This window comes from Ctenopharyngodon idella, chromosome 18, assembly GCF_019924925.1.
Source record: "Ctenopharyngodon idella isolate HZGC_01 chromosome 18, HZGC01, whole genome shotgun sequence".
Classification (NCBI taxonomy): Eukaryota; Metazoa; Chordata; class Actinopteri; order Cypriniformes; family Xenocyprididae; genus Ctenopharyngodon; species Ctenopharyngodon idella.
The window spans coordinates 36,718,236-36,744,234 of NC_067237.1; the positions used below are offsets into that span (position 1 = coordinate 36,718,236).

Here is a 25,999-nt window from a genome sequence, read left to right on the forward strand (position 1 = left end):
ACGAGTGTGATGTAGGGTTGTGAATCGAAAATTAATTCCAATTCAGGTCAGGAATCAAATAATTGTAAGAAAATTTTAATTCTTATAAATTCCTTTCTGTGGATTTTAATGTGATTTTAAACCATTCAAGCTGACTGAATAACTTTTGTAACTGAATTTGTAATGCATATCTTATATTTGAATACAGTTTATGTACCTGAATATCTGAATATATAAATATATAAATATAAATTATATATATATATATATATATATATATATATATATATATACACACACCTTATTGGAATCGAAACTAGGAATTGATAAGCAGAATCGGAACTGCAATTTGTAAAATTCAAATGATTCCCAACTCTAGTATGTTCCATTTGGTTTGGTTTTCAGTTGTTCCTAGAGTTTGGAATTTGTTTTTAAAGCATTCCTTTCAAGTTTTAGCTTTATAACCATAAACAAATTCTTAATTAAGGCTGCACATATGTTTTTTGTGTGTGTGTGTGTGTGTGTGTGACGACCAAAAAAGAACGTATATAAAAAGTTTACTGGATATTATGTGATTTTTTATGTTAATTGCATTTGTAGAAATAAACTGCTTAATTTATTGACAAAATTAGCAAGTTTTACTGTTTAGGGAAATATAATATCTGTACCGTTTTCATCAGTGCAGCGGAAGTGCAGTAAGTGATAATGCTGTTAATGAAAACAAATGTATAATCTTGGCAATTTTTATCTGCTGTATTATGTGATTAATAAACAATGGATCAATACAAGACATGAAAATCAACTGATTATTGTTTTGTTGCAGGATGGTTTCAGGGTATTTAAAAGTATTTAAAAGTTTTGTTAAATATTTAAAGGTTTTAATCACCTGATGGTTAATTTACAGGAGTCATTCTGTAGTAAATCATTGAGCTCCTTCACTCCTGATTGTCCAGGATCATTTCCTGTGAGATCCAGCTCTATCAGGTGTGAAGAGTTTGATCTCAGAGCTGAAGCCAGAGCTTTATAACCTTCTTCACTGATACTGCAGTCTGAAAGTCTAGAGAAAAAAAAGAAAAAAATAGAGTTGTTAAAAAAAAAGTATTTATTCTTTGTGGAGATTATCGAATATTAGTCATAATGTAAATTTAAGAAGTAGTAAAACTGAAATTTTGGCATCTAGTCTTTTTTCAGTCAGATTTTTTTTCAGTTAATCAAATTAAATAAACCTTAATAAATGTACATAACCATGCAGAAAAGTATATAAATGAAAATACACACTTCAGTTTCTCTAATCTGCATTGTGTATTTTTCAACAGAAGACAGATCTTCTCAATTCCTGAGTCTCCTAGTTTATTTCCACTCAGATCCAGCTCTATTAGGTTTGAAGGGTTTGAATTAAGCGCTGAAGTCAGAGCAGCACAACCTTCTGCTGTAATACTGTTATTATTCATCCTGAAGAGAAAGAAAACAAAGACAGGAAACATTCTTCAGTTTATTTCAGCCACAATTCACAATACAGTAACAGAAAGATTTATATGAAAGATCAACTAATCTCAATCCTCAAAAACTTTAAAGAGCAATGACAGTCTTTTATTAGACTTTAAAAATGTAATATCAATTTTTTTGTAAAGTATAAAACAATGTAAAATACTCACATCAGTGTGTTGACTGTACAGTGTTTGTCCTGCAGTAGAGCAGCGATCTGATTCACTTGTGTGTCTCCTAGTTTACGTCCACTCAGATTCAGCTCTCTCAGGAGTAACGGGTTTTTACCCACAATTCCTCTCACATACTGGCAGGCTTTATCTGCTTCAGGACCCAAAAACCTGCAGATAAGAAGATGAAGCAGGATTCAAATATATTCTTTAACTTGATCTAAGAATATATAACGTATGACTATGTGTGTGAAATTGTTCATTTTGTATTAGTGAAATAATCTTTATATAAATAAACTGCCTGCATATCATTTATTTTGTATTGTTTGATCAAATCTCACCTCAGTGTCTTGAGCTGACACTTCTGATCCTGTAGTAAATCATCGAGCTCCTTCACTCCTGATTGTCCAGGATCATTTCCTGTGAGATCCAGCTCTGTCAGGTGTGAAGGGTTTGATCTCAGAGCTGAAGCCAGAGCTTTATAACCTTCTTCTGTGATACTGCAGTCTGAAAGTCTACAGAAAGACAAAAAGAGACAAATAGTTTTAAAACGGTAATAATTACAGGAAAAGTTTTGTGATTTAAACATGTAAATGATGCATTCTGCTGCACTAACGAGAATGGAAATGTTAAGCCTTTGAACTTTCAGTGCATAGAAGAGCAAATAGGACAAACATCTTTCACAATTCTTATTAAAAGATGTCGTAACTGAAGAAAACGAAGGATTTCATTTGTAAAATGTAAAACATTTAATAGTAACTGATTAAAAAAGTAAATATATTGCAATCTAATGACATTTGTACTGAAAATATAGTTTAATTTTTAAAGGATTTATTTTACTCAGATTACAGACATAAGATATCCAAAACACAACTTATAACTCATTTAATAATGCATATTAAATACTTCATGAAGCTTTGAAGCTTTACGTATCTTTTGTTTCTTCATGAAACAGTGTTTTGAAATCGCCCATTACTAGATATTGTTGAATAAAGTCATTATTTTGTTTTGTTTTTTTGGCTCAGAAAAAGTATTCTCGTCGCTTCATAACATTAAGGTTGAACCACTGTAGTCACATGAACTGTTTTAAATATGTCTTTAGTAGCTTTCTGGGCACTTAACAAGTGTTAATTGTCTTGCTGTCAATGGAGGCCTTGTCACAGTCACGCCTTCCCGGACTCCATTTCCCAGAATCCTCCTTGCTCCACACCTGTTTGCACTTCCTCCCACTTCTCCCTGGATTCCCGGCACCTGCTCCTCGTCATTAGCACTCCCTTTAAGTTGGACTCACTCCTTGCACTCCCGGTCCTTTCTTAATGTTATATTGATGTTATCTTGTGTTAAGTCTTGTGTCGCTGTTCTGTTCCTTGTTTAATAAAGACCCTGTTTATGTTAGAAGTCCGTATTTCACCTCATCCCTGCTGCAGCTACACAGCTACTGTAACAGAAGAACGGACCCAACCGAAGGACTTCAACAGCTCAAACAATGGGATTATTTCTGTTACCTGAGTCTCCCGTGTCTCCTGTGTCTCTCAAGCAGGCCTCAATCGCCTGTGTGGGTTCCGGCAGGACGGTCGCCCGCTGGAGAGGTATGTGGTGGAATTTACCGAGCTTGCTTATTTGGTGAACTGGCCAGATGCCCCTTTAAACGCTTGTTTTCTGGCGGGGCTGGACGAGGACATGATTCGTTTTAGTGAACTTGCGTGTTTTTTCCTTAGTCGAGACAATTAATTTGATTCTCTTTCTGAATTGTTCTGATTTTGTTATTGAAGAGGTTCAAGAAAAATCGTGTATTCCTCGTCCAGTCCCCACAGAAATACATGCGGCCTGGCCAGTTCGCCAACCGCCGGTTTCCTCCACCTGCCCCTCCAGTGGGCATTCCCCTGGTGTCCTGCCTGACCCACACCCCAAGCCGGCCAAAGGAAAATCCACCGCTAGGCCCAGACGGCCAAAGAAGAAGAGGCCGCTAAAAAACCCAAGTCTCCCTCGAATTCTGCCTCCGAACAACCCAAGTCGCCAGAAATGGAAGGAAATGACTGGCTAATAGACTTTTAGACGGAGCCTGTAGCTCCAGCCGCCTCCGAGCCCCCGGCGGCCCCCGAGCCCGCTCTGCCACGGCCTTCCATGGCTCCTGACCCGCCACGGCCACCCAAGACTCCTGACCCGCCCTGGAGACCTCTGCACCTCCCCCCACACCTGCGTGTAGGTCTCCAGGTCACCCACCCCCCCTCCCCCGTTGTTCCATCTGAGGCGCGAGGACGCGCCTACCGGGGAGGGGGAGGTAATGTCACAGTCACGCCTTCCTGGACTCCATTTCCCTGAATCCTCCTTGCTCCACACCTTTTTGCACTTCCCCTTATCAGCTTCCCGCTTCTCCCTGGATTCCCGGCACCTGCTCCTCGTCATTAGCACTCCCTTTAAGTTGGACTCACTTCTTGCACTCCCGGTCCGTTCTTAATGTTATATTGGTGTTATCTTGTGTTAAGTCTTGTGTCGCTGTTCTGTTCCTTGTTTAATAAAGACCCTGTTTATGTTAGAAGTCCGTATTTCGCCTCATCCCTGCTGCAGCTACACAGCTACTGTAACAGGCCTCACTGAGCCATCGGATTTTATCAAAAATATCTTAATTTGTGTCCCGAAGAACAAATGTCATACGGGTGTGGAACGACATGAGGGTGAGTAACTAATGACTGAATTTTCATTTTTGGGTGAATCCTTTAAAAAAAAAAAACGCTGATTAATTCTGTAACGAAGCAAGGTTGTATATATTATTAATTTGAAATAAGACAATGTCATCATCTTGATTCTGATTGGTCAGAAGACTTGTGGCGCTGCATCCATGATGTTTTACTGGGAAACAGAAACCGCTATGGTCTTACTCCGGTTTCTGAGCTTGCTATTTCAACCCAACACAATACGATAGGATTTTGCCATTAGGATATTTGTAATTCCCAGCACGCCAAAAGTTTTGTCAATAAGAAAAATGAATACAAGTGACATTTTCACTAATGTAAGACATTACTTACTAACAGAGGTTCTTCATGATTTTTATTTACCTGTATTTATTACACGGCTTCTCTGAAATAGTAATTCTGATTGGTAAATTGTGACATTCCAAGGTGTGATTCACTGATAATTCTCAATTAATCTTAATTAGAGCTCACTGCAGTTCCACTTTTCACCACAAATTTACACTGGAGTGCTGGGGTGCTGTAGAGCTAAGGAAGGCTCAAAGACAGGCTGCCTCACTTAGTATCACAATACATGTCTGCCGAAGCCATTTGCTAAATTTTAATATTTCCTGCTTACTTTAGGACTTAATGTCTAGACAGTCCAAAAAATATATTTGTTGACAAGCTATAAGCTACTCATAAGTTAAGTTACATTCAAGCTACCCTTCTGAAAAAGTAGTTCGCTACACTACAAGTTACTATCAAAAAGTAGCTAGCTACATCGAAGCTACTTTTTTATTATTACAACGGCATTGTTACAAACAGGACTAACTGAAAAATTGTTAATGGAGAATGTTATAAGTAAAATATTTGGGATTTAAAACAACATAAAGCAATGCAATTATGATTTCAAAGAGTAGGGTGAATTCAGGTTGATTGGGACACTTTTCCCCAGTCATTTCAAACGCAAAAACTTTTTAAACATTTTATTTTGTAAACTACTCTATACACACAATACTCAAATATAGCCTATATCTCAAACTGGCTGTCATAGTGCAAAATTGCTACAAATGTAACATCAGTGCAAGAACAAAATATATGCAACTTAAATTAAATACTCAGGATTAGTCAAAAATGCAGGTTAAACTCACAGCACATGCAGTGATGGAGCGTGCAGCGTTTACTTTGAACAGAACCACTCTGAGACTCCAGTCATGAGCTGCTCTCGTGAACACAGTGTGCTTTGCTTGAATCCCACCACAATCAGCCTTAGCCATGTGATAAATGCACTACTGTATCACGATTTTATATTCTGTTCAATTAGTGATCTTTTAGGTTCATTAAAAAACTGTGGCGGGACAGATTAAACCATCTTTGTAATTAGATAAGAAATACATTTTATATAGAGTGCAATAAAGCAGGACAATTACTCAATTTAAAAAGACCATTATTCACCTCCTGTATGTGGTTTAAGTCTTCAACGTAGAGAGCGTTTTAATCTTTGGTTTGTATAACTTAGTTGACTCATGTGAAATATCCACTTAGGTCCTTTACATAATCATCAGACGATCTCTTGTCGGTGGACGGACTTTAAAGTCAACAAGAGATGGTGGTAATGAACAAATTTTAAGACGACACTGCTTTACTGCATTACAGGCTCGTGATTTGTCAGACTCAGAACGCAAAACGGAATGTAGCTTTTGGTTGTGCTTACACCACTACTTGCTGTAAAAAGTAGTTAGCTACTGGAAAAGCTACACTGTTTTAAAAGTAGCTGAGCTACTGAAAAATGTAGTTAAGCTAGCTACTCCCCAACACTAGGGTTAATAATAACCTGTGTACATGCATTCATACTGATTCATGTTTAGCAAATTCAAACCTGAGTATCTGTAGTGCACACTGTGGATTTCCAAGTACATTGGAGATTTGTGTTACTCCAGAGTCTCCTAGTTTATTTCCACTCAGATCCAGCTCTATCAGGTTTGAAGGGCTTGAATTAAAAGCTTTAGTCAGAGCAGCACAACCTTCTGCTGTAATACTGATGCAGTTAAACCTGTAGAAGGAAGAAAAAAAAGAAAAGAAAAAAAAGATGAATATTATCAGTTTTCTTGTAACAGTTGGCCTTCAACACATTGACTAAAATACTTACTTCAGCTTTTTCAGTCTACACTGTTCATTCTCAAACAGAGTCAATAAGATCTTCATTCCTGAGTCTCTGAGTTTAGTCCCACTCAGATTCAGCTCTGTCAGATTTGACGGGTTTGTATTTAAAGCTTCAGTCAGAACACGACAATCTTCTGATGTGATATCACTGTTATTCAGACTGCATAAAGAGACAAATATTTACTTGAGGATGATGACATTACAAAAGCATCCAATAATTATTCAGTCAGCACTTTCCAATAAAAGATACATAAAACAAACCCAGCAGCAAGTTCACAAGTTTTAAAGATGTTATAATGATACAACTTACATCAGTGTGTTGAGTTTACAGTGTTTATCCTTCAGTAGAGCAGCGATCTGATGCACTCGTGTGTCTTTTAGTTCACATTCACTCAGATTCAGCTCTCTCAGAATTAATGGGTTTTTACCCACAATTCCTCTCACATACTGACAGGCTTTATCTGCAGCAGGACCCAAAAACCTGCAGAAGAGAAGTTGAAGCAGGATTCAATTCAGTTCTCAACTAAACATGAGGAAAAAAAGCATCTGACTTTGATGGGAAACAGTGTGACATGGTTTATCTTGAATTTACTTTGATACATCAGCGGGACTGAGTGATAGATTAATATCAACATTTATAGGAAATGATAAATCTATGATTTTGATAAACTTTTAAGTAATTTTTTATATTTAGCCTACATCTATACAATAAGATGTATGATGCTAAAAAGTCTGCATGATCTGCTTGTCTCTGTGTGAAGAAGTGGAATTAAAATATAAAGGTAGCTTACTTTGTGGAGTTTACTTGTAAACTATATATTTTTTATATATATATATATATATATATATATAAAAATTTTTTTTTTTTTTGATGGTCTAACAAACGTGGAACATTTCCTTCCCCATTAATACTATGAAGTAAATAGATATCAATTCTGAATGATATGGGAAAAATATTGCCCAGCCCTATGCATTCGACTGAATTAGTAAAATGATTTTTCTGTAAAAATAGCCTTCATATTTTATGGGTTTATTTATTTGATTTTGAATATTTCATCATGTCTCACCTCAGTGTCTTGAGTTGACAGTTCTGATTCTGTAGTAAATCATCAAGCTCCTTCACTCCTGATTGTCCAGGATCATTTCCTGTGAGATCCAGCTCTATCAGGTGTGAAGGGTTTGATCTCAGAGCTGAAGCCAGAGCTTTATAACCTTCTTCTGTGATACTGCAGTCTGAAAGTCTAGAGAAGAGGAAAAAAATGTATTTCATCATCTGACAGAGACTTGTTTACTGGAATAATTTAACTTTGGACAAAGGAAAATGTTATTATTAAAGCTGCATTATGTAACTTTTAGCACTCCAGGGGTTAATTAACAAAACTGCATGCATCTAGGAGAAGAACATTGGAACTTGAGCTACTTCTCTCCGTTTCTGTCTAAGGTGATTCATGCAGGTACTGTGCTACTCCGCAGTGGTGGTGACCCGACTGGTCTACAATAATCCAAATACAAACACTTATTCTAGTGAATCAGGATAAGAAAAAACATGGTTTGGAAAAAGGATTCATGTTAAACTCGCTCATTATATACATTTTGTAAATTTTGAACAAAAAAAGTTATATAGTGCAGCTTTAAAATCAAACAATTATTTACTAAACTCACCTGAGTTTCTCCAGTGTGCAGTTTATATTTTCTAATCCCTTCTGGAGTTTCTTCACTCCTGAATTCTGCAGATTATTGTTGCTGATGTCAAGCTCTTTCAGACTGGAGTTTGATCTCAGGACTGTAGCGAGAGCTGAACAGCTTTTCTCTGTTAGACCACAATCACGCATCCTAAAATGATGAACAGGAGAAGGAGAATTTACCAACACATAGTACATCAACATGATTACTGAAAATTTTGTTTTTGTCACCAGATGTGAATCAACACAATACTCACATCAGTCTGTTGACTGTACAGTGTTTATCCTGCAGTAGAGCAGCGATCTGATTCACTCGTGTGTCTCCTAGTTCACATCCACTCAGATTCAGCTCTCTCAGAAGTAACAGGTTTTTAATGTGAAGATCTTCAGTCAGATATTTACAGGCTTCTTCTGCATCAGGACTTTGTAACAACCTTGACAAAGTAGAAGTACGCTGACATTACCTGCTATATAGTGTTTTATGCTCACAATGTTGTGAAAGGGTTTTAGTTATTTCAAAGCTTTTACAAAATGTCTTTTTAAGATAAAAAGTATAGAACAGCAGGAAGTAAAGTGGGAGAGATGGGGGGAAGGGACACGAGCCAGGACGACAACTCAGAACATCTGAAGAGCAACAGCACTGTGACAGTTTAATTCTTTTTCAGCAAAAATTACATTTTATTAGTTGAAGAACACTCACCTCAGTGTCTTGAGTTGACAGTCTGGATCCTGTAGTAAATCATTGAGCTCCTTCACTCCTGATTGTCCAGGATCATTTCCTGTGAGATCCAGCTCTATCAGGTGTGATAGAGGGTTTGATCTCAGAGCTGAAGCCAGAGCTTTATAACCTTCTTCTGTGATACTGCAGTCTGAAAGTCTACAGAAAATAAAACTATTTTAATTTCACATTTTGGTTTAACTTACTTCATTACTGCACAATACTCTGAATACCAAAATATGACCGATCACATTAGAGCTGAATACTTTATCAGATACACAGATAAGCTACTTCTGACTTCATTAATGTGTGGAATGATTAATGAATTATAATTAATTATTGGTCAGAAATACTGTAAAATTTGATCATAAATGCAGGGAAAATGTAATTGTAGAGTTGTAAAGTAATGAATTTTTTTATTTGGTTTTTATTAGTTGAGTATCTAGAGCAGGGGTTTTCAGCCTTTTAGGACTCGCGCCCCCCTACGTTTATCTAATTTCACTCGCGGCCCCCTTACAACCCCCCCTGCCAATTTTTAAATTTACTGTTGGGGGTTTTGCGCGTTGCATCCGTGTCCGGTAACATTACAGACAGGGTATTATTTTAAAACTGAAACATTAAAAAAATAAACAGCTTACCGACTTTAGAGTGAAGACTGAGCTTGTTTTTCATTCATTTAACCTTAGTTTTTATCATCTCTGGTATTCTTGATTTTTACAAGCCACCAGTCCATTTTGTTTTTAGTTGTTTTGCTCAAATTCAGTTGCGCCAAACCTGCTGTAACCACAGCCAACGATTAGCTGGAAGAATAGTTAAATTGCCCCCTCTAGTGAATGACTAAAGATTTGCTAGTAAAATCTCACATTTACAGCTGTTTTACTCGAGTGTATGCTTCTGAATTAATAGGTGCTCGCACCCCCCTTAACGGGTGCTGGTTGTGCCCCACAGGTTGAAAATCCCTGATCTAGAGAAACAGATAATGTGCATTTACACCCAATCTCCTCATCCGTCTCAAGCAATCAGATTGCTATCTTAACAGTTTTAATGTTTCATTCACACTTCATCGAAAATTCGTGCCCTGCAAATTAATTCTTGTGTCTCATGGAAATTCAGTGGAGTTCATGTCCCTAAAAGCAACAGAAATGTGCTGCATTTTATTTATCATCAGCTACGTTTAAAACCAAAACCTCAATAAGAGAGAGAGAGCAACATCAGCAGTGGTAAGAATGATTGGGTGTCAAGCTTCTGGATGCCAAAGCAATCATTAAGTTTTATTTATTTATTTATTATTGCAACATGTGCTTACTGAAGAGAAACACTCTGGCAGACCAAATGTGTTTATAGAGAAAGATCGATATAGAGAACATGCTGTCCTTCCTTTTTGCAATTTTAAGAGGAGTAAAATGAACATGTGGCTTGAACAACCATATGTATTTCCAGATACTGCTGGGCAAGCATAAATGCATCTTTCAAATGCACCTCTTCAAGTGGTTTGACTTGCAAGCAGTCTCAGTGTTCTGCATGGCATTAACACCTGTTTATGATCAGACAGCTATTCAGCTTTTTAAGAAATATCGTTTTATCATGCTATAGTGCTTTTGTGCTATCAGTTGCAGTCCTGGCACATCCGTCTCAACATACTGTATAACGTGACATACATTGACATACGCTCACAGAACACTGCAGTTATTCACAGTCACGAAAGTTCAAAAGCCTTAAAGGGTTAGTTTACCCAAAAATGAAAATTATATCATTAATTACTCACCCTCATGTTGTTCTATGCCTGTAAGACCTTCGTTTATCTTCAGAACATAAGTGAAGATATTCACAGATTCGAATTTCCCGGATCAATAACTCGTGAGCTAAATGCTGTTACTATATAAATAACACCTCTTTTCAATCGTAGTAATGTAGACAAGCAGCTACAACCTAATTTTCCTCAAAAAAAGCTTTCCTCCGCAGTGGACAAAATACATTGATCTCTATGCTCAGACGGCTGAGAGAAAGATTCAAAGGGACCATCTGCAAAGTGCAAAACCCGAAAAGCGTTGCTACAAAAACAGATGTTACACACTGTAGTGTCACCAAATTTAGTTCACACATCTCTGCTGTCCTGCTGGTTATACTACAACACTTATTTTGGAAAAATATATTTTTGTATAATTTTTAAGATTTTTTATTATGAAAAATATATTCAATAACTTCGCTGTAATACACTGTACTGTCACCAAATTCAGTTCACACATCACTGATGTCCTGATAGTTATACTACAACACTTATTTTGGAAACATTTCTTTTTTGTATATTTTTTATGATTTTTTATTACGTTTATATTTTAAATATGTCTTTACTACCTTTCTGGGCATTGAAAGTGTAAATTAACTTGCTGTAAATGGATGCCTCACTGAGCCATCAGATTTTATCAAAAATATCTTAATTTGTGTTCCGAAGATGAACGAAGATCTTACGGGTGTGGAACAACATAAGGGTGGGTAATTAATGACAAAATGTTCATTTTTGGGTGAACTAACCCTTTAAGCCCTGCCGGTTAAACATTTTATTCACATGCTGTTCTGACGTGCACTTTTCTGAGCAAGCACACTCAAAGCGCGAGCACACTAAAAGCCTGTCAAACGGCAAGTTATGTTTTGCGTCTTATTGTGCTAATACTGTCAAATACACACAAGGTTTAAATAAACACAGTCGCTTATGTGTAAAGTCAAAGTAAACAGAAAAAAAAACAGAATCGATTCCTCCTTCTGTTTTTGATTCTTTTTAACTTCTTGTTTTTTAGATTGAAGGAACCTAATCTTGCCGTGACTATAGGGTATTAAGGTCGTAGAAAGTAGCCTTCTCATAATATGAAGCTGTATTAATAATATAAAGGCACATTTATATAGCTCTGATTGATTTTAAATCATAAAAAAAAAAAAAAAAAATTTTTTATAAAAGTTATTCAAGGACGTGCATTTATTGCATGTATGGAACAAGACATGAAGTGTCTTGTGCACAATTTAGCTGAATATCTGTCAATCAGATGCGCCAGAAAGTGTTTTTTTTTTTTTTTTTTTTTTTACTATAGCAAGTAGGCTCTCAGCCACTTATCTGCTTTTGACACCTTTTCTTTCAGAATTATTAGCTGATGAAGAGAAATGGATAAAAAAATAGCATTTTATTTCAAATGAAAATTAAGACCCTCGATCACATCATGATCTATTCTCTCATATAAGTCCGTGTAGCACTCAAAATTGTAGAGAACATAAGCCAGTTTCACCTTAAAATAACCTCTGTATAGTTTTTTGAACTGGTTCATTGACACAAACTATCAGAAAGAAATGAATCAGATTTTCAATCACTATTAAACCCTGAGTATATTTCTTTTTTTTTTTTTTTCTTTTTTTTTTACACGTACACTAGTGTATGCTCACAGTTGAATGCACAGCCTTGGAAACTATACTTCATTTAAATCGTACGCGTACACAGACGTTCGACGCATACAGTTTTGAGCAATCTCTCGCCACGAGTTACAACACATCTAAACATCTTTGTATTCTATCATGCTAAAGTTGTTCAAATGAGGGTACTCTTCAACCTCTTCACACAATCTCTCGTCTATGTATGCCTCCATTGTTGCTGTAGCTTGCATGTGTTCCGTTCTGTTCTGTTTATGCAGGTTTTCGTTGACTACCTTGTGAATCGATGCCCCCAGGGTACGGTTGCCACCTTGAGGATAAACTAATTACTGCAAAAAAAAATAAATGCGCACATGTGACCTGCACATACAAGTATATGTGGTTACAAATATCCGGCAGTGCTCATACAGTATGTGTGTACACTTCTGATGACGAAATTCCAACCTTTGGAATCAACTCTTTCCTCTGAATTCCCAGCCCTACTTTCCAACCTCAGAGGGGACAGAGGAGCTGTAATAATGTAAAATATGTGAAAAAATAATGCATTTTTGAACAATCAAACATGAACACATTCTAGTACACCCCAAAAACAAAATCAAAACTTCGTAAAAGGGCATAATAGGACATAATAATACTTTAAAGAAACTTAGAGCCGCATGATTCTTAGTACAGTGACTATATATATATATATATATATATATATATTATATATATATATATATATATAAAATATTTATTTTTTATTTTAAATCAAACAGAGATCATGATTCTCCCATTATTCTGAACAACAACTAAACAAATAATTGCTGCGGTCTATTTAAAAATGTTAAAATAATTTTTTATGATTTATTTAAAAAAAACATGTATGAATGTATGATTCAATGATTCCCTCAAAGACTGCACTTGTTTCATTACTGGATGAATCAGCGTTTTTGAATGAATCTTTTGAATGAACGATTCAATGACAAACATTTTTTTTTTGCACATTCACTTGTCACCACCTAATGGTGAAACAATGTAATTGATATGCATTATCTGAAGTGCCAAGTTACGTTCAAAAGGTGACTTGCTATACTCTGATCGCTACCGTAAACACATCAGTGTTTATTTGCTTATTTAAACATGATAACTGCTTAAGGCAAATTTTGAGGTAAATTAACATCTGTAAGACAATGTTGATCAGACCTAAAACCAAAAAACTGCGACACTTTTATTATATTTTTCATCATCGCTGGCAAGCATGGAACTCATATTAGCATGTGTTCATGTGTTCTGATTTCACATGGTGATAGAGCAAGCGAATCCCACAGCAATGCAACTTGTTTGCTTGTCACTAACCCTTTATCATTGTATATGATACGAATTTTTGTGATCCTTGGATGGCGCATGCTTGAGGGTTGTTCATGCAACCGAACTTCATGTCTATTTACATTTTTATGCATTTAAGTAAAATTATATTGAATGTTGTATCAAACATTTTTTCAATCGTTATTGATGAAGGCATACTGTCAATAAATACCGATACCATTTTATCACCCAGGCCTAGTTGAAATATACTCACTTGAGTATCTTCAGCTCACACACAGCATTCTTCAGTCCCTCACAGATCTCTTTGACTCCTGAGTCCAGCAGACGGCTCTTGTTCAGGTTCAGCTCTTTCAGGATGGTTTTGGAGGAGAGAACAGTAGCTAAAACTGAACAGCTTTTCTCTGTCAGACCACAATTATTCAGCCTGAACACAAAAACAACATTTATAATTCGGCACATATTCAACACACATTAGACCAACAGCTCTTCATATCTACTCACACGTGACTGACAGTCATTTAAAATGAAAAAAAAAAAAAAAACACAGAGAAGTTACAATATATAAAATCAAGTTTACTTACTTGATTTTCTCCACTTTACTATGAGAGTCCATCAAAAGAGCAGAGAGATTCTCCCAATCCAGATCTCCTAATTTATCTTCACTCAGATCCAGTTCTGTCAGTAATAATGGACTTTTACCCAGAACTTTAGTGAGATACTCACACGCTTCCTGTGCAGCAGGACATTTCAAATATCTACAAGAAGTAGAAGAGGATTTAGATTTGATAATCTTGTTATATTTTTATGGTATTCACAACTTAAAGGATTAGATCACTTCAAATAAAAATTACTCACCCTCAAGCCATCCTAGGTGTATATGACTTTCTTGTTTCTGACGAAGATAATCGGAGAAATATTAATAAATATACTGACACATCCGAGCTTTAAAATGCCAGTAATGCGTTACCAAACGAGTATGAGCTGAAGAAAGTGTCTCCATCCACATCCATCCATCATAAACATATTCCACGTGGCTCCGGAGGGTTAATAAAGGCCTTCTGAAGTGAAGCGATGCGTTAGTGTAAAAAAAAAAAAAATCTATATTTAACAAGTTATGAAGTTAAATATCCAGTTTCTGCCAGACCGCCTTCCATATTCTTCAAAAAGCTTACGCTGTACATCCTACAGCTTCCCTATTCAACTTACGGAACTGACGCAACACCAGTTCCATTGTTTCGTAATTTGAATATGGAAGGCGGTCTGGCGGAAGCTGGATATTTAACTTCATAACTTGTTAAATATGGATTTTTTCTTCAGAAGGCCTTTATTAACCCCCCCGGAGCAGCGTGGAATATGTTTACAATGGATGGATGTGGATGGAGACACTTTCTTCAGCTCATACTCATTTGGTAATGCATTACTGGCATTATATAGCTTGGATGCATCAGGATATTTATTAATATTTCTCAGATTATCTTCGTCAGAAACAAGAAAGTCATGTACACCTAGGATGGCTTGAGGGTGAGTAAAGATTGGGGGTAATTTTCATTTAAAAGTGATCGAATATTTTGATCTTCTTTATGGTCTAGTGTAGTATTAAAGTCATAGTTATAATAACTGCCTCCAGTTTCACTGACAAAATATCTATTATACAAATCAGCAAAATCTGAAAACAATAATTTGCAAAGATTATTTATATAATAATCATGTTTTTTTCCATTATTTTTGTCACAAAACCCATTAAATTCAGTTGTGTAACTGGTGAATTGCTTTGAACTGCAATTCTTTAAATTCCTCTTCGCCTTTATAACGCTGCACCGACTCATTTATCCCCTTCTACTTTCATATAGCTGATATCATATTCTGTCTTATTTTTAAAAATGTAAAGGTTTTAATCACCTGATGGTTAATTTACAGGAGTCATCCTGTAGTAAATCATTGAGCTCCTTCAGCTCCTGATCGTCCAGGGATCATTTCCTGTGAGATCCAGCTCTATCAGGTGTGAAGGGTTTGATTCTCAGAGCTGAAGCCAGAGCTTTATAACCTTCCTTCTGTGATACTGCAGTCTGAAAGTCTAGAACAGAATAATCAATTACTCCATATATGTCCTGAACAATATTATTCCATACAAAAATGGATAGCTGAATATGGAAGCAAACAACAGGCCCAACGACCTTTAATATATTAGTCAACTAACCTGAGTTCTCCAGTTTTACAGTTATTTTTCAGTCCATCAGAGAACAGCTTCACTACTGAATCCTGGAGATTATTATTACTCAAGTCAAGATCCTTCAGATAGCTGGAGTCTGAACTGAGAACTGAAGCAAGAGCTGAACAGCTTTCCTCTGTTAGATCACACTCACTGAGCCTGAAAATAATACAAAATGTTATCAAATGCATCTATTCCTGTGATTGCTGTGGTGTTGAGTGTAGCTGATGGTGAACTGTAACTCACTTGAGTATCTTCAGCGTTGATTTCTTCAGTCCCTCACAGATCTCTTTGACTCTTGAGTCAGCAGACGGCTGTTGTTCAGGTTCAGCTCTTTCAGGATGGTTTGGAGAGAGATCAGTAGCTAGAACTGAACAGCTTTCTCTGTCAGCTTACAATTATTCAGCCTAAACACAGAAACAGCGTTATTTAACAACAACTCTTCATATCTACTCACACATGTGAATGACAGTCTTTACAATACAGAACAACAGAAGATCACATTGACACACTTGATTTTCTCCACTTTGCTATGAGAGTCCATCAAAAAGAGCAGAGAGTTTCTCTCCATCCAGATCTCCTAATTTCACTTCACTCAGATCCAGTTCTGTCAGTAATAATGGACTTTTACCCAGAACTTTAGTAAGATACTCGCACACCTCCATTGCAGCAGTACTCTTCAGAAACCTTCAGTAAGTAGATGAGAATTTTAGATTAGTTAATTTTACAATTGTGAACATGCTGTTGATCCACACACACCATTTTTTGGAACAGATGGTGTTTACTGTTTAATTTGAAAGTTTTGTATGGTACATGTATTCCTAATTGATCTGCAATGTTGTTAATACAATGCATTTACATTGATCTTGCATTTATATGATGTTTTATTTAAACACTTCATGACACAACATTTTTGATTAAACAAAATAAGATATGGTTTATTAATGTCACATTGCAGCATTGTTGGAGAGCCGTTAATTTCACTAAGTAAATTTTTTTAAATTACTTGATGGACTTTAATGAACAGTGTTCATCCTGTAGTAAATCATTGAGCTCCTTCACTCCTGATTGTCCAGGATCATTTCCTGTGAGATCCAGCTCTATCAGGTGTGAAGGGTTTGATCTCAGAGCTGAAGCCAGAGCTTTATAACCTTCTTCTGTGATACTGCAGTCTGAAAGTCTAGAAGAAAAAAAAATGTTTGTTTATTCTTTGTTCTTATCTACATAATACTTTACAGTCAATTACAGTATATAGTAAAATGCACAGTGATGCATGTACTGAAATTGAAATTTCAGCCTATATAGTCTTTAAGTTATCTAATCAAATAGGACATTTACAAATGTATATTAATATACAAAAATATAGATTTAAATATACACACTTCAGTTTTTCCATTTTGCATTGTGTTTTTTCAACAGAAGACAGATCTTCTCCATTCCTGTGTTTCCTAGTTTATTTCCACTCAGATCCAGCTCTATCAGGTTTGAAGGGTTTGAATTAAACGCTGAAGTTAAAGCAGCACAACCTTCTGCTGTAATACTGTTATTATTCAGCCTGAAGAGAAAAAAACAAAAACAGAAAATATTCTTCAGTTTTTCTCAAAACCTTCTTTAATGAACAATAATTATTTTAAATAATTTAAAGACACTCTGTGGTGAAAATCAAGTTTTTAATGTTGTTTATATGTCTATGTAGTGTTTTTAATATGCTTTAAGACAAACCATGTGCAAATTCATAAGTCAGCACCATTGCTGAGTATTTTATGTTTGAAACTGCAGTAAACTAAAGACAGTCTAAAACCCGCGGCTTGAAATCGTGGGTGTTTGTGACGTCACAGACTACCTTGTAACCAATCACAACAACGTGCCGGCAGGCTTTAGCATATCATTAACTATGACTGCTCTGAAGCAGGAAAGTCTGGAGAGAAGCCAGTGGCCTGTTGCACAAAGCCGGTTTCAGTTTCTACCCAGGTAAGTTCAAGATTAGTTTGAGTAAACTCTGGTTATTCGGGTTTATGAAGGTGGATTGGTTTTTAGTGGGTTTCATTGCTATGGTAACTTACGCTACACGGCTAACCTGCTCTGGAGCAGGTTTTATTCTGGGTTAGAGATCGCAAACCCAAATGGACCAATCAGCTGTGAGTAAAGTGACATGTAGGGGAGCACAGGGCACAAACTAACGTGGGGTTAGTTGTAACACAAGTGGTTTAAATACTTCCACACACGCTAACATGAAGAAACTTAGCGTATTTACTAGTTGCCATATCGACAATATATAAAGAAAAAATTGCGCCAAAATTCAAAAATTTGGAAGATATCACTGAACATTTATTTAACAATAGCAAAAGTAAATTTCTTACTTAAGCTAATTTTTCATCTATATTTTTTGTTTTTATTTAAAATTAGACAAATCTGATATTATTTTAATCTCCAATCTCTTATTTAGCATTTGGATAGTTCTTTAATGCTTCACTAACTATCAGAAGACACTAACCAGGTTTATATTCCCGTTGCGCAGATAGGGTTCGTTGTAACACTGCATTATAATGTGCCCCGCTATTAGAACTATACTATTATATACAGTTACGATATAACTGGCATAATTAACTTTTATGAATAATATGAATTTCTGTTGATAAACTATGGAAAAAAGATGAATAAAGACTGAGAGGAAGAACCTGAACATCCAGAAAATTTTTCAAGAAATGTTCAACATTTGTACTGACTCGTCTATTTGTCTGTGTTCTGTGAGAGCTGTGAGTGGAGGGAGAGGAGTGTTTTTCTGAATGTCTGAATATGTTTCTTCATCTGTTTGCCTGTATTGTTTTGATCAGTGCTGTATAGCTGTGTTTTGCAAGTGTTAAATTTGAATTTCTAAAAAAATGCTATTATTTTATATGAAAAAAATAATTATTGTATTTTAATGACAACAAAATATTTTAGTTTGTCATGTATATTTTTTTAATTAAGTCAGCTAAAACTTTTAGCTGTCATATGGTCATGTTACAATGTGCCCCACCTATGGGGCATGTTATCACATTTCACTTCCCTTCTTTCAGGGTAAATAAAGAAAAAGTGTATACACTGTTAATGAAACAAAGCCACATATTTGTACCAGACATGTGTGAATTTAATGTGTAACAAAAGAAATTCCCTGAACCCTAAGTAGATTTACACAGGGGCCCCTGCAGGATTTTATCTCAGGGTACGCACAGAACTAGTACTTGTCCCGTCACAAGATGGCACTGTTTTCGACATCTTAATGCTCTGAAACTTTTCCCGAAACGAAAAGCTTCAAATATTTAAGAGGTTTCATTTCTCCATCCCTACTCAATAGTTTTAGGCCTTTTGCAAATGTTTCAATCAAGTTTAGCTGTTTTAGAGAGCGTTTAAACATGTTGAGCTTGTTTTGTTAAATCTGTAGTAATATTTTTTATGTGTGGAAAAAGTGACGAAACTAAACTATCCAATCAGATTTCTTATCACCCATATCCCCCACGCCCACCCATGCACTGTGTTTTCTGAAGTCCACAGTCAACGCAGCCATCTACCAGGAAATTTTAGAGCACTTCATGCTTCCTTCTGCTGACAAGCTTTTATGAAGATGCTGATTTCATTTTCCAGCAGGACTTGGCACCTGCCCACACTGCCAAAGGTACCAAAAGCTGGTTCAATGACCATGGTGTTACTGTGCTTGATTGGCCAGCAAACTCGCCTGACCTGAACCCCACAGAGAATCTAAGGGGTATTGTCAAGAGGAAGATGAGAGACACCAGACCCAACAATGAAGATGACCTGAAGGCCGCTAACGAAGCAACCTGGGCTTCCATTACACCTGAGCAGTGCCACGATGCTGATCGCCTCCATGCCACGCCGCATTGATGCAGTAATTCATGCAAAAGGAACCCCTACCAAGTATTGAGTACATATACAGTAAATTAACATACTTTCCAGAAGGCCAACAATTCACTAAAATGTTTTTTTTTTTTTTTTTTATTGGTCTTATGAAGTATTCTATTTTATTGAGATAGTTAATTGGTGGGTTTTTGTTAAATGTGAGCCAAAATCATCACAATTAAAAGAACCAAAGACTTAAAGTACATCAGTCTGTGTGCACTGAATTTTTTAATGCACGAGTTCCACAATTTGAGTTGAATTACTGAAATAAATGAACTTTTCCATGACATTCTAATTTATTGATATGCACCTGTGTGTGTGTGTGTGTGTGTGTGTGTGTGTGTGTATATGTATATATATATATATATATAATAAATATATTATATATATAGTAAGATATTGTAGTCTGCCTCGACCCAGATTCCACTCCAAAGTATATTTTAGAATGAGCTCATCCCAAAAATGGCTTAATTATCACATAGAACAAGAAAGTCAACAGTTATGTTGTTTCTGCACCATTTGGGATAATCACATCCTGAACAAATGGTGATCAATTGTAGAATGGTAATGGGTGTGGGACAGTGGGAACCATCTCGGACAATGAGGTGTCACAACTTCATTAACATACAGACTATAACTGTAAACAGATAAAAGGCTTGAGATTTGGATGTTCTGGGTTCATTCTGACACCGGTGACCCAAGGTGCTTCATGTACTTTGTCACTGCTATGCTGCAATAAACTTCTTCATCGAGATCTTCAACGTCCTCATCATTTTTCTTACTATATATATTTATAAATATATATATATATATATACAGGGGCGGTTTCTTCATTAGGGCAATAGGCGACGCACCACCAAAGTGAGAGGGGACGGATTTTTTTCAACCACAGTGTTATGCTAGCTGTCACTGCTAGGCTGTTTTGTTCTGCCTCTGGATATAGGCTATAGTCCAATCAACGTCAATCACGTTCTGTGGAGTACTGCCACTTTTTGGGCGATTTCACTCTGGCCGAGATTTGCCCCGAGTGCTCCCATAGACTTCCATTCAAAAAACTTATTTTTCGAACTGCAGGCACTCTAATGCATTCTCTATGGGTTCCGGGAGGGCTAGCACTAACGTGCTTTCGTTATCATACGTAACCTTACTTGTGTAGCGATTGGTGGAAACGTCTCTATTCATAATCTTTAAGCTAAGTGACATCCAATAATTTCCTCAGTGCAAAACTTACATTTCACAGACATTTTCTCCATCTGTAAATGTTAGAAAATCGAGAAAATATTTCCATTTTGTTGTCCAGGAGACAGGAGTGGAAGCACAAATTCCGTGAACGAGTGCCGGCGTTCTAAAATTTAAAAATGTAATGTGCTGCACTGTTGAGGATTCATAAATACCTCTCATGGCCATTGTGTTGACATGCTCATTGGATAGTCTGTGATAGGATACAATGATCAAAACATGGCAGCATTTGAAAGCACACGGAAGTGTTTGAATTTGAAAGCGGGAGCAGGAGTGTTTGAAGGCAGGCGTCTATCAGCAGACTGGTCCAAGATAGACGCCTGCTTTCAAACACTCCCGTGTGTATCTGTGTAAGCGTTGGTGAAGAGCTTCAGTGATGACTATTTACTACGTTTTACAGCGTTGATCATTGAAGCCAATCACACACAATCCGATGAGCCCGTGAACACAATGGCCAATCAGAGGTGTTTACGATCCACTCAACAGCGCTCAAAGCGTCACATTTTAAAATTTCAGTACCAATAGGTACCAAAGTCGGCACTTTTGACAACTCTAATATGTGGAGTCTGTGTGTGTGTGTGATATTTTACATATAAAAATATAAAACAATATGAAATACTCACTGGAGTGTTTTGACTGTACAGTGTTTGTCCTGCAGTAGAGCAGCGATCTGCTTCACATTTTTGTCTCCTAGTTCACGTTTACTCAGATTTAGCTTTCTCAGGAGTAACGGGTTTTTACCCACAATTCCAGTCACAAACTGGCAGGCTTCATCTGCATCACTATCCAAAAACCTGCAGATAAGAAGATGAAGCTGGATTCATATAAATTCTTAAACTTGATCTAAGGAAAAATAACATGTGACTGTGTGTGTGAAATTGTTCATTTTGTATTAGTGAAATATTGTTTATAAAAATAAATTGCCTGCATATCATTTATTTTGTATTATTTCATCAAATCTCACCTCATGTATTGAGTTGACACTTCTGATCCTGTAGTAAATCATCAAGCTCCTTCACTCCTGATTGTCCAGGATCATTTCCTGTGAGATCCAGCTCTATCAGGTGTGAAGGGTTTTGATCTCAGAGCTGAAGCCAGAGCTTTATAACCTTCTTCTCTGATTACTGCAGTCTGACAGTCTAGAGAAAATACATAAACATGAATACAGTTATCAATAATATCAACACAAGTGTTTAATAAATAGGGTGTGAATCTTCACTGATCTCATGATTCAAATCGATTTGATTATCATGTCAACGATTCGATAACACAGGCTAACACTCCTGTCAATGAAAACAAGCAGAATGAACTCCCTTTTTTATCTTATCTGCTCCAAGAAAGTACACTTTCTGAATGTAGCAAACATCAAACATAACTTAAGTCTGAACAATGTTCACTCTAATTTATTTGAATTAATTTATAATATAATATAAAAACGAATTAACTGATATATATTCTATGGGGCGGGGCTGTTTGTAAAATAAATTGTGTAAGAAAAAACTGGTCAAATTCTGTTGGATTTAGCTACAAAAACAGATACATTTGCGATGTTTACCTAAATAAGCTTCATGCAATTAAATTACTTCAAATATATAATAAATAATATCAAAGTTAAATCTAAGTGTTTTATGTAAATCTAAACCTTCTATTTAAATCCAAATGTGTTATGTAAATGTTAAATCTAAATGTAAATGTTACATCTAAATGTTTTATGTTAATGTTAAATCCAAATTCTAAACATAAATGTGAATCCTATATTTAAAATCTTATATATATATATATATATATATATATATAAAATATATATATAGTATATGCAGGGCTTGACATTAACTTTTTTGCTCACCAGCCACTGTGGCTAGTGGTTTTCCAAAGTTACTAACCACTCAACATTTCACTGAGGCCACAATTTTGCTGTTGGGAAATAAACATTTATATGATTAAAGTTGACCTCTGACATGCTAAAATTACTTGATTTTGAGTCATTTACTTGTTTAGCTAGATTTAAAACCCTTTCAAACTTTCAAATGCAGATTGTCCACCCAAATCAAGACTAGGCCTACATGGTATATCAGCTGGTATGTACAGGTGGGCAAGGGGTGGGCAATATGAGCATAATATGTATTTATATTAATTGTATAAGTTATTTTTGTTAGGCTATAAAAAGAAAAAAGAAACAAATTAGCAAATTACAAATACAATAGTAAATAGCCTAACTCTCTTTTTTTTTTAGATACAGTAGGTTTATTTAACATTTATTTAACATCTGTTGTTTGATTAACATTAATGACAGAGAGATATTTAATTGGGCTGCTGAATGCATGGCGTAAATATACTGACACATATCTAGTTATTACCCACCTGTTACGTCCACTTAAGCCATAACCGACTGTATTCACGCGAGATACTCCACACGATGGACATTTTGACATCTGTGTGTGCGTGTATTTGACTATTCAGGCGCAAGGAGATCTGATCACGCGCGTGACAAAAAGAGAGAGCACGCACGCGGGAGAGCACTTCTGTTGTGTGTCATTCAGCGCGATTCCACCTATCCCGCCTTCACTAACTGCAAGTTAATCGATAACGAATTGTGATCGATGTAATTTTGTGCTACAACGAGCTTAGCTACCTTTCATTAGACTGTAGGCTGATATTATATTCAACCCGCCAATTTTGAGTTTGCACATTACTACACCTCTGGTGCGTGTGTAATTGTAAATGTCTCCGAGTTTTGTTACTGTGCTGTGCTCATCATCCTTTATTTCCACCACTTAAATCAAGCCACTCTTTTTAAAATTTGATGACGTTTTATTTCACAATTTTACATTGCCTCTCATATTGAGCTACTTGGTTGAAAACATGAAAGTATGTCTAAAAAGGATCCCTGTCACTCACACACGCTCACATCCTTCTCTTTCTATGGAACCTGTAAACCGCATTCATCAGTTTTAACTCGATAGCAACACAAACTCTATGGCGGTTAACCAGAGCACTGCAATAATTTACCCACACATTGTGGCTGTTCTCGTGCGTCATTTTATTCTTTCTGTGCGGCATTTTAATTTTTTCTTCCGTGCGCGGCCGCACACATGCACAGCTTAGAGGGACACAGCAGACAACCACTGTGAAATTGGCTCTGCCCAACAGGCCTCTGTACACATATGCATTTGAAATAAGCAATGTCCACACACAGACAAATCATTTAAAACATAAATGGCCTACAGCAAAAGCTACAATTTACAGTAAAAGCTGTTTCCCTCCAGTTTAAGTAAGTTTGTGGAAGCTTTAAAAAGTAACTTAAAGGTTAGTTCACCCAAAAACGAAAATTCTGTCATTAATTTACTCACCCTCATGTCGTACATACCCGTAAAACCTTCATTCATTTGTGTTCTTTGGAACACAAATTAAGATATTTTGATAAAAACCGATAGCTCACTGAGGCCTCCCATTGACAGCAAGTTCATTTACACTTTCAATGCCCAGAAAGGTACTAAAGACATATTTAAAACAGTTCATGTGACTACAGTGGTTCAACCTTAATGTTATGAAGCGACAAGAATACTTTTTGTGCAGCAAAAAAAAAAAAAAAAAAAAAGACTTATTCAACAATTTCCTCTCTTCCGTATCAGTCTCAGACACGCATTCACAAGAGCATCATGACGGTGTGGACGACATGATGGAGAACACCAGTCAACACCACTGCTGAGTATTTTCCCTTTAAAACTACAGTTTACCAAAAACAGTCTCAAAAACATGGGGGACTTTAAAAACAGTTATGTGATTAATTTAACCCTTTTACCTGAGTTTCTCCAGTGTGCAGTTTGTATTTTCTAATGCGTTCTGGAGTTTCTTCACTCCTGAATCCTGCAGATTTTTGTTGCTGATATCAAGCTCTTCAGACTGGAGTTTGATCTCGGACTGTAGCGAGAGCTGAACAGTTTTCCTCTGTTAGACCACATCACACAGCCTAAAATGATGAACAGGAGAAGAATTAATGCTTATTTAGTGATCATTAATGTGTGTTTTGGCCAGTGTTTGGTTCATCTGATTGCTTTACAAAAATTTAAAATATACAATAACGAAAACAGTGCTGCAACTAATGTTTACTTTGTAAAATGATTTCTGTTGTTTAATTCTTTGAGACAGTACATAAAAATACTGTATTTTAAAACATAATAAACCTGAGAAAATAATCTTTTCTAATCTAAATACATGTGTATACAGTGAAAGTCATGCCAGCACTGAAATTCAATAATTAAAAATCACCAATATGACCAAATGAGAATTTTGCTGTCCAGTGGTCATGCCTTAACTTTGCCATTTCTAGTATTGCATTTGTATTGCATCCTTCTCATGGGCATTTAAATAATTTTTGACTTTTCAGTCTGAGTTAAATTTCTTTTTTGGCTCAATTTAAAAATAAAACCTGCTTAATAATTATGCACACCTGAATAAGGCATTTTTTCATTTCCAGCATCTCATAAACAATTATATATCACTTATAAATGATTAAACACAAAATTTAGTAGATATTAAGATTGATGTGGTTATAGTGTGTGTGTGTGTTAAACAATTAAAAAATTAAGCAGAAGCAAAATTAAAATTTCAGCATCAACACTTGTCATTTTATATTGACAAATCTATCAAATGGACATGTATAAATCAAATTTGAATCTAACATGCATAAATGTATGAATATTAATAATACACATTCAATCTCTCCAATCTGCATGTGTATTTTTAAACAGATGACAGATCTTCTCCATTCCTGAGTTTCTAGTTTATTTCCACTCAGATCCAGCTCTATCAGGTTTGAAGGGTTTGAATTAAAAGCTGAAGTTAGAGCAGCACAACCTCTCTGCTGTAATTCTGTTATTATTCAGCCTGAAGAGAAGAAAACAAAGACAGAAACATTCTTTAATTTATCACAAAACTTTTTTAATGAACAACAATGATAGTTTTAGTCCATACCAGACAAAGATTTTACATGTGAAGTATTAACCAAGGGAAATACTCACATCAGTGTTTTGACTGTACAGTGTTTGTCCTGCAGTAGAGCA

At 36.0% G+C, this 25,999-nt stretch overlaps 2 protein-coding genes across 2 annotated transcripts in view; both read right to left on the reverse strand.

Moving 5' to 3' along the window:
• The window catches only part of LOC127500238 (uncharacterized), a 298,033-nt gene extending 282,497 nt beyond the window's left edge, over nt 1–15,536 (reverse strand). The window contains exons 1-14 of the mRNA XM_051871231.1: nt 15,491–15,536; nt 14,173–14,346; nt 13,845–14,015; nt 8,852–9,028; nt 8,409–8,585; nt 8,132–8,302; nt 7,537–7,710; nt 6,780–6,950; nt 6,456–6,629; nt 6,186–6,359; nt 1,976–2,149; nt 1,635–1,805; nt 1,258–1,431; nt 866–1,036 (exon numbers count right to left, since the gene is read on the reverse strand). Of these exons, the coding sequence (XP_051727191.1) occupies nt 866–1,036; nt 1,258–1,431; nt 1,635–1,805; nt 1,976–2,149; nt 6,186–6,359; nt 6,456–6,629; nt 6,780–6,950; nt 7,537–7,710; nt 8,132–8,302; nt 8,409–8,585; nt 8,852–9,028; nt 13,845–14,015; nt 14,173–14,204 (2,111 nt within the window). The 5' untranslated portion in view covers nt 14,205–14,346; nt 15,491–15,536. The remainder of the gene's footprint in view (nt 1–865; nt 1,037–1,257; nt 1,432–1,634; nt 1,806–1,975; nt 2,150–6,185; nt 6,360–6,455; nt 6,630–6,779; nt 6,951–7,536; nt 7,711–8,131; nt 8,303–8,408; nt 8,586–8,851; nt 9,029–13,844; nt 14,016–14,172; nt 14,347–15,490) is intronic.
• On the reverse strand, nt 14,339–25,808 carry LOC127499621 (ribonuclease inhibitor-like; the record flags this gene model as incomplete). Its single annotated transcript, XM_051870017.1, has 8 exons — nt 14,339–14,346; nt 15,652–15,665; nt 15,789–15,959; nt 16,047–16,178; nt 16,332–16,487; nt 16,807–16,980; nt 24,739–24,884; nt 25,648–25,808. Coding segments are annotated over 8 exons (962 nt in total), but the record flags the coding sequence as incomplete, so codon positions are not given.
• Between the last annotated feature and the right edge of the window lie 191 nt (nt 25,809–25,999).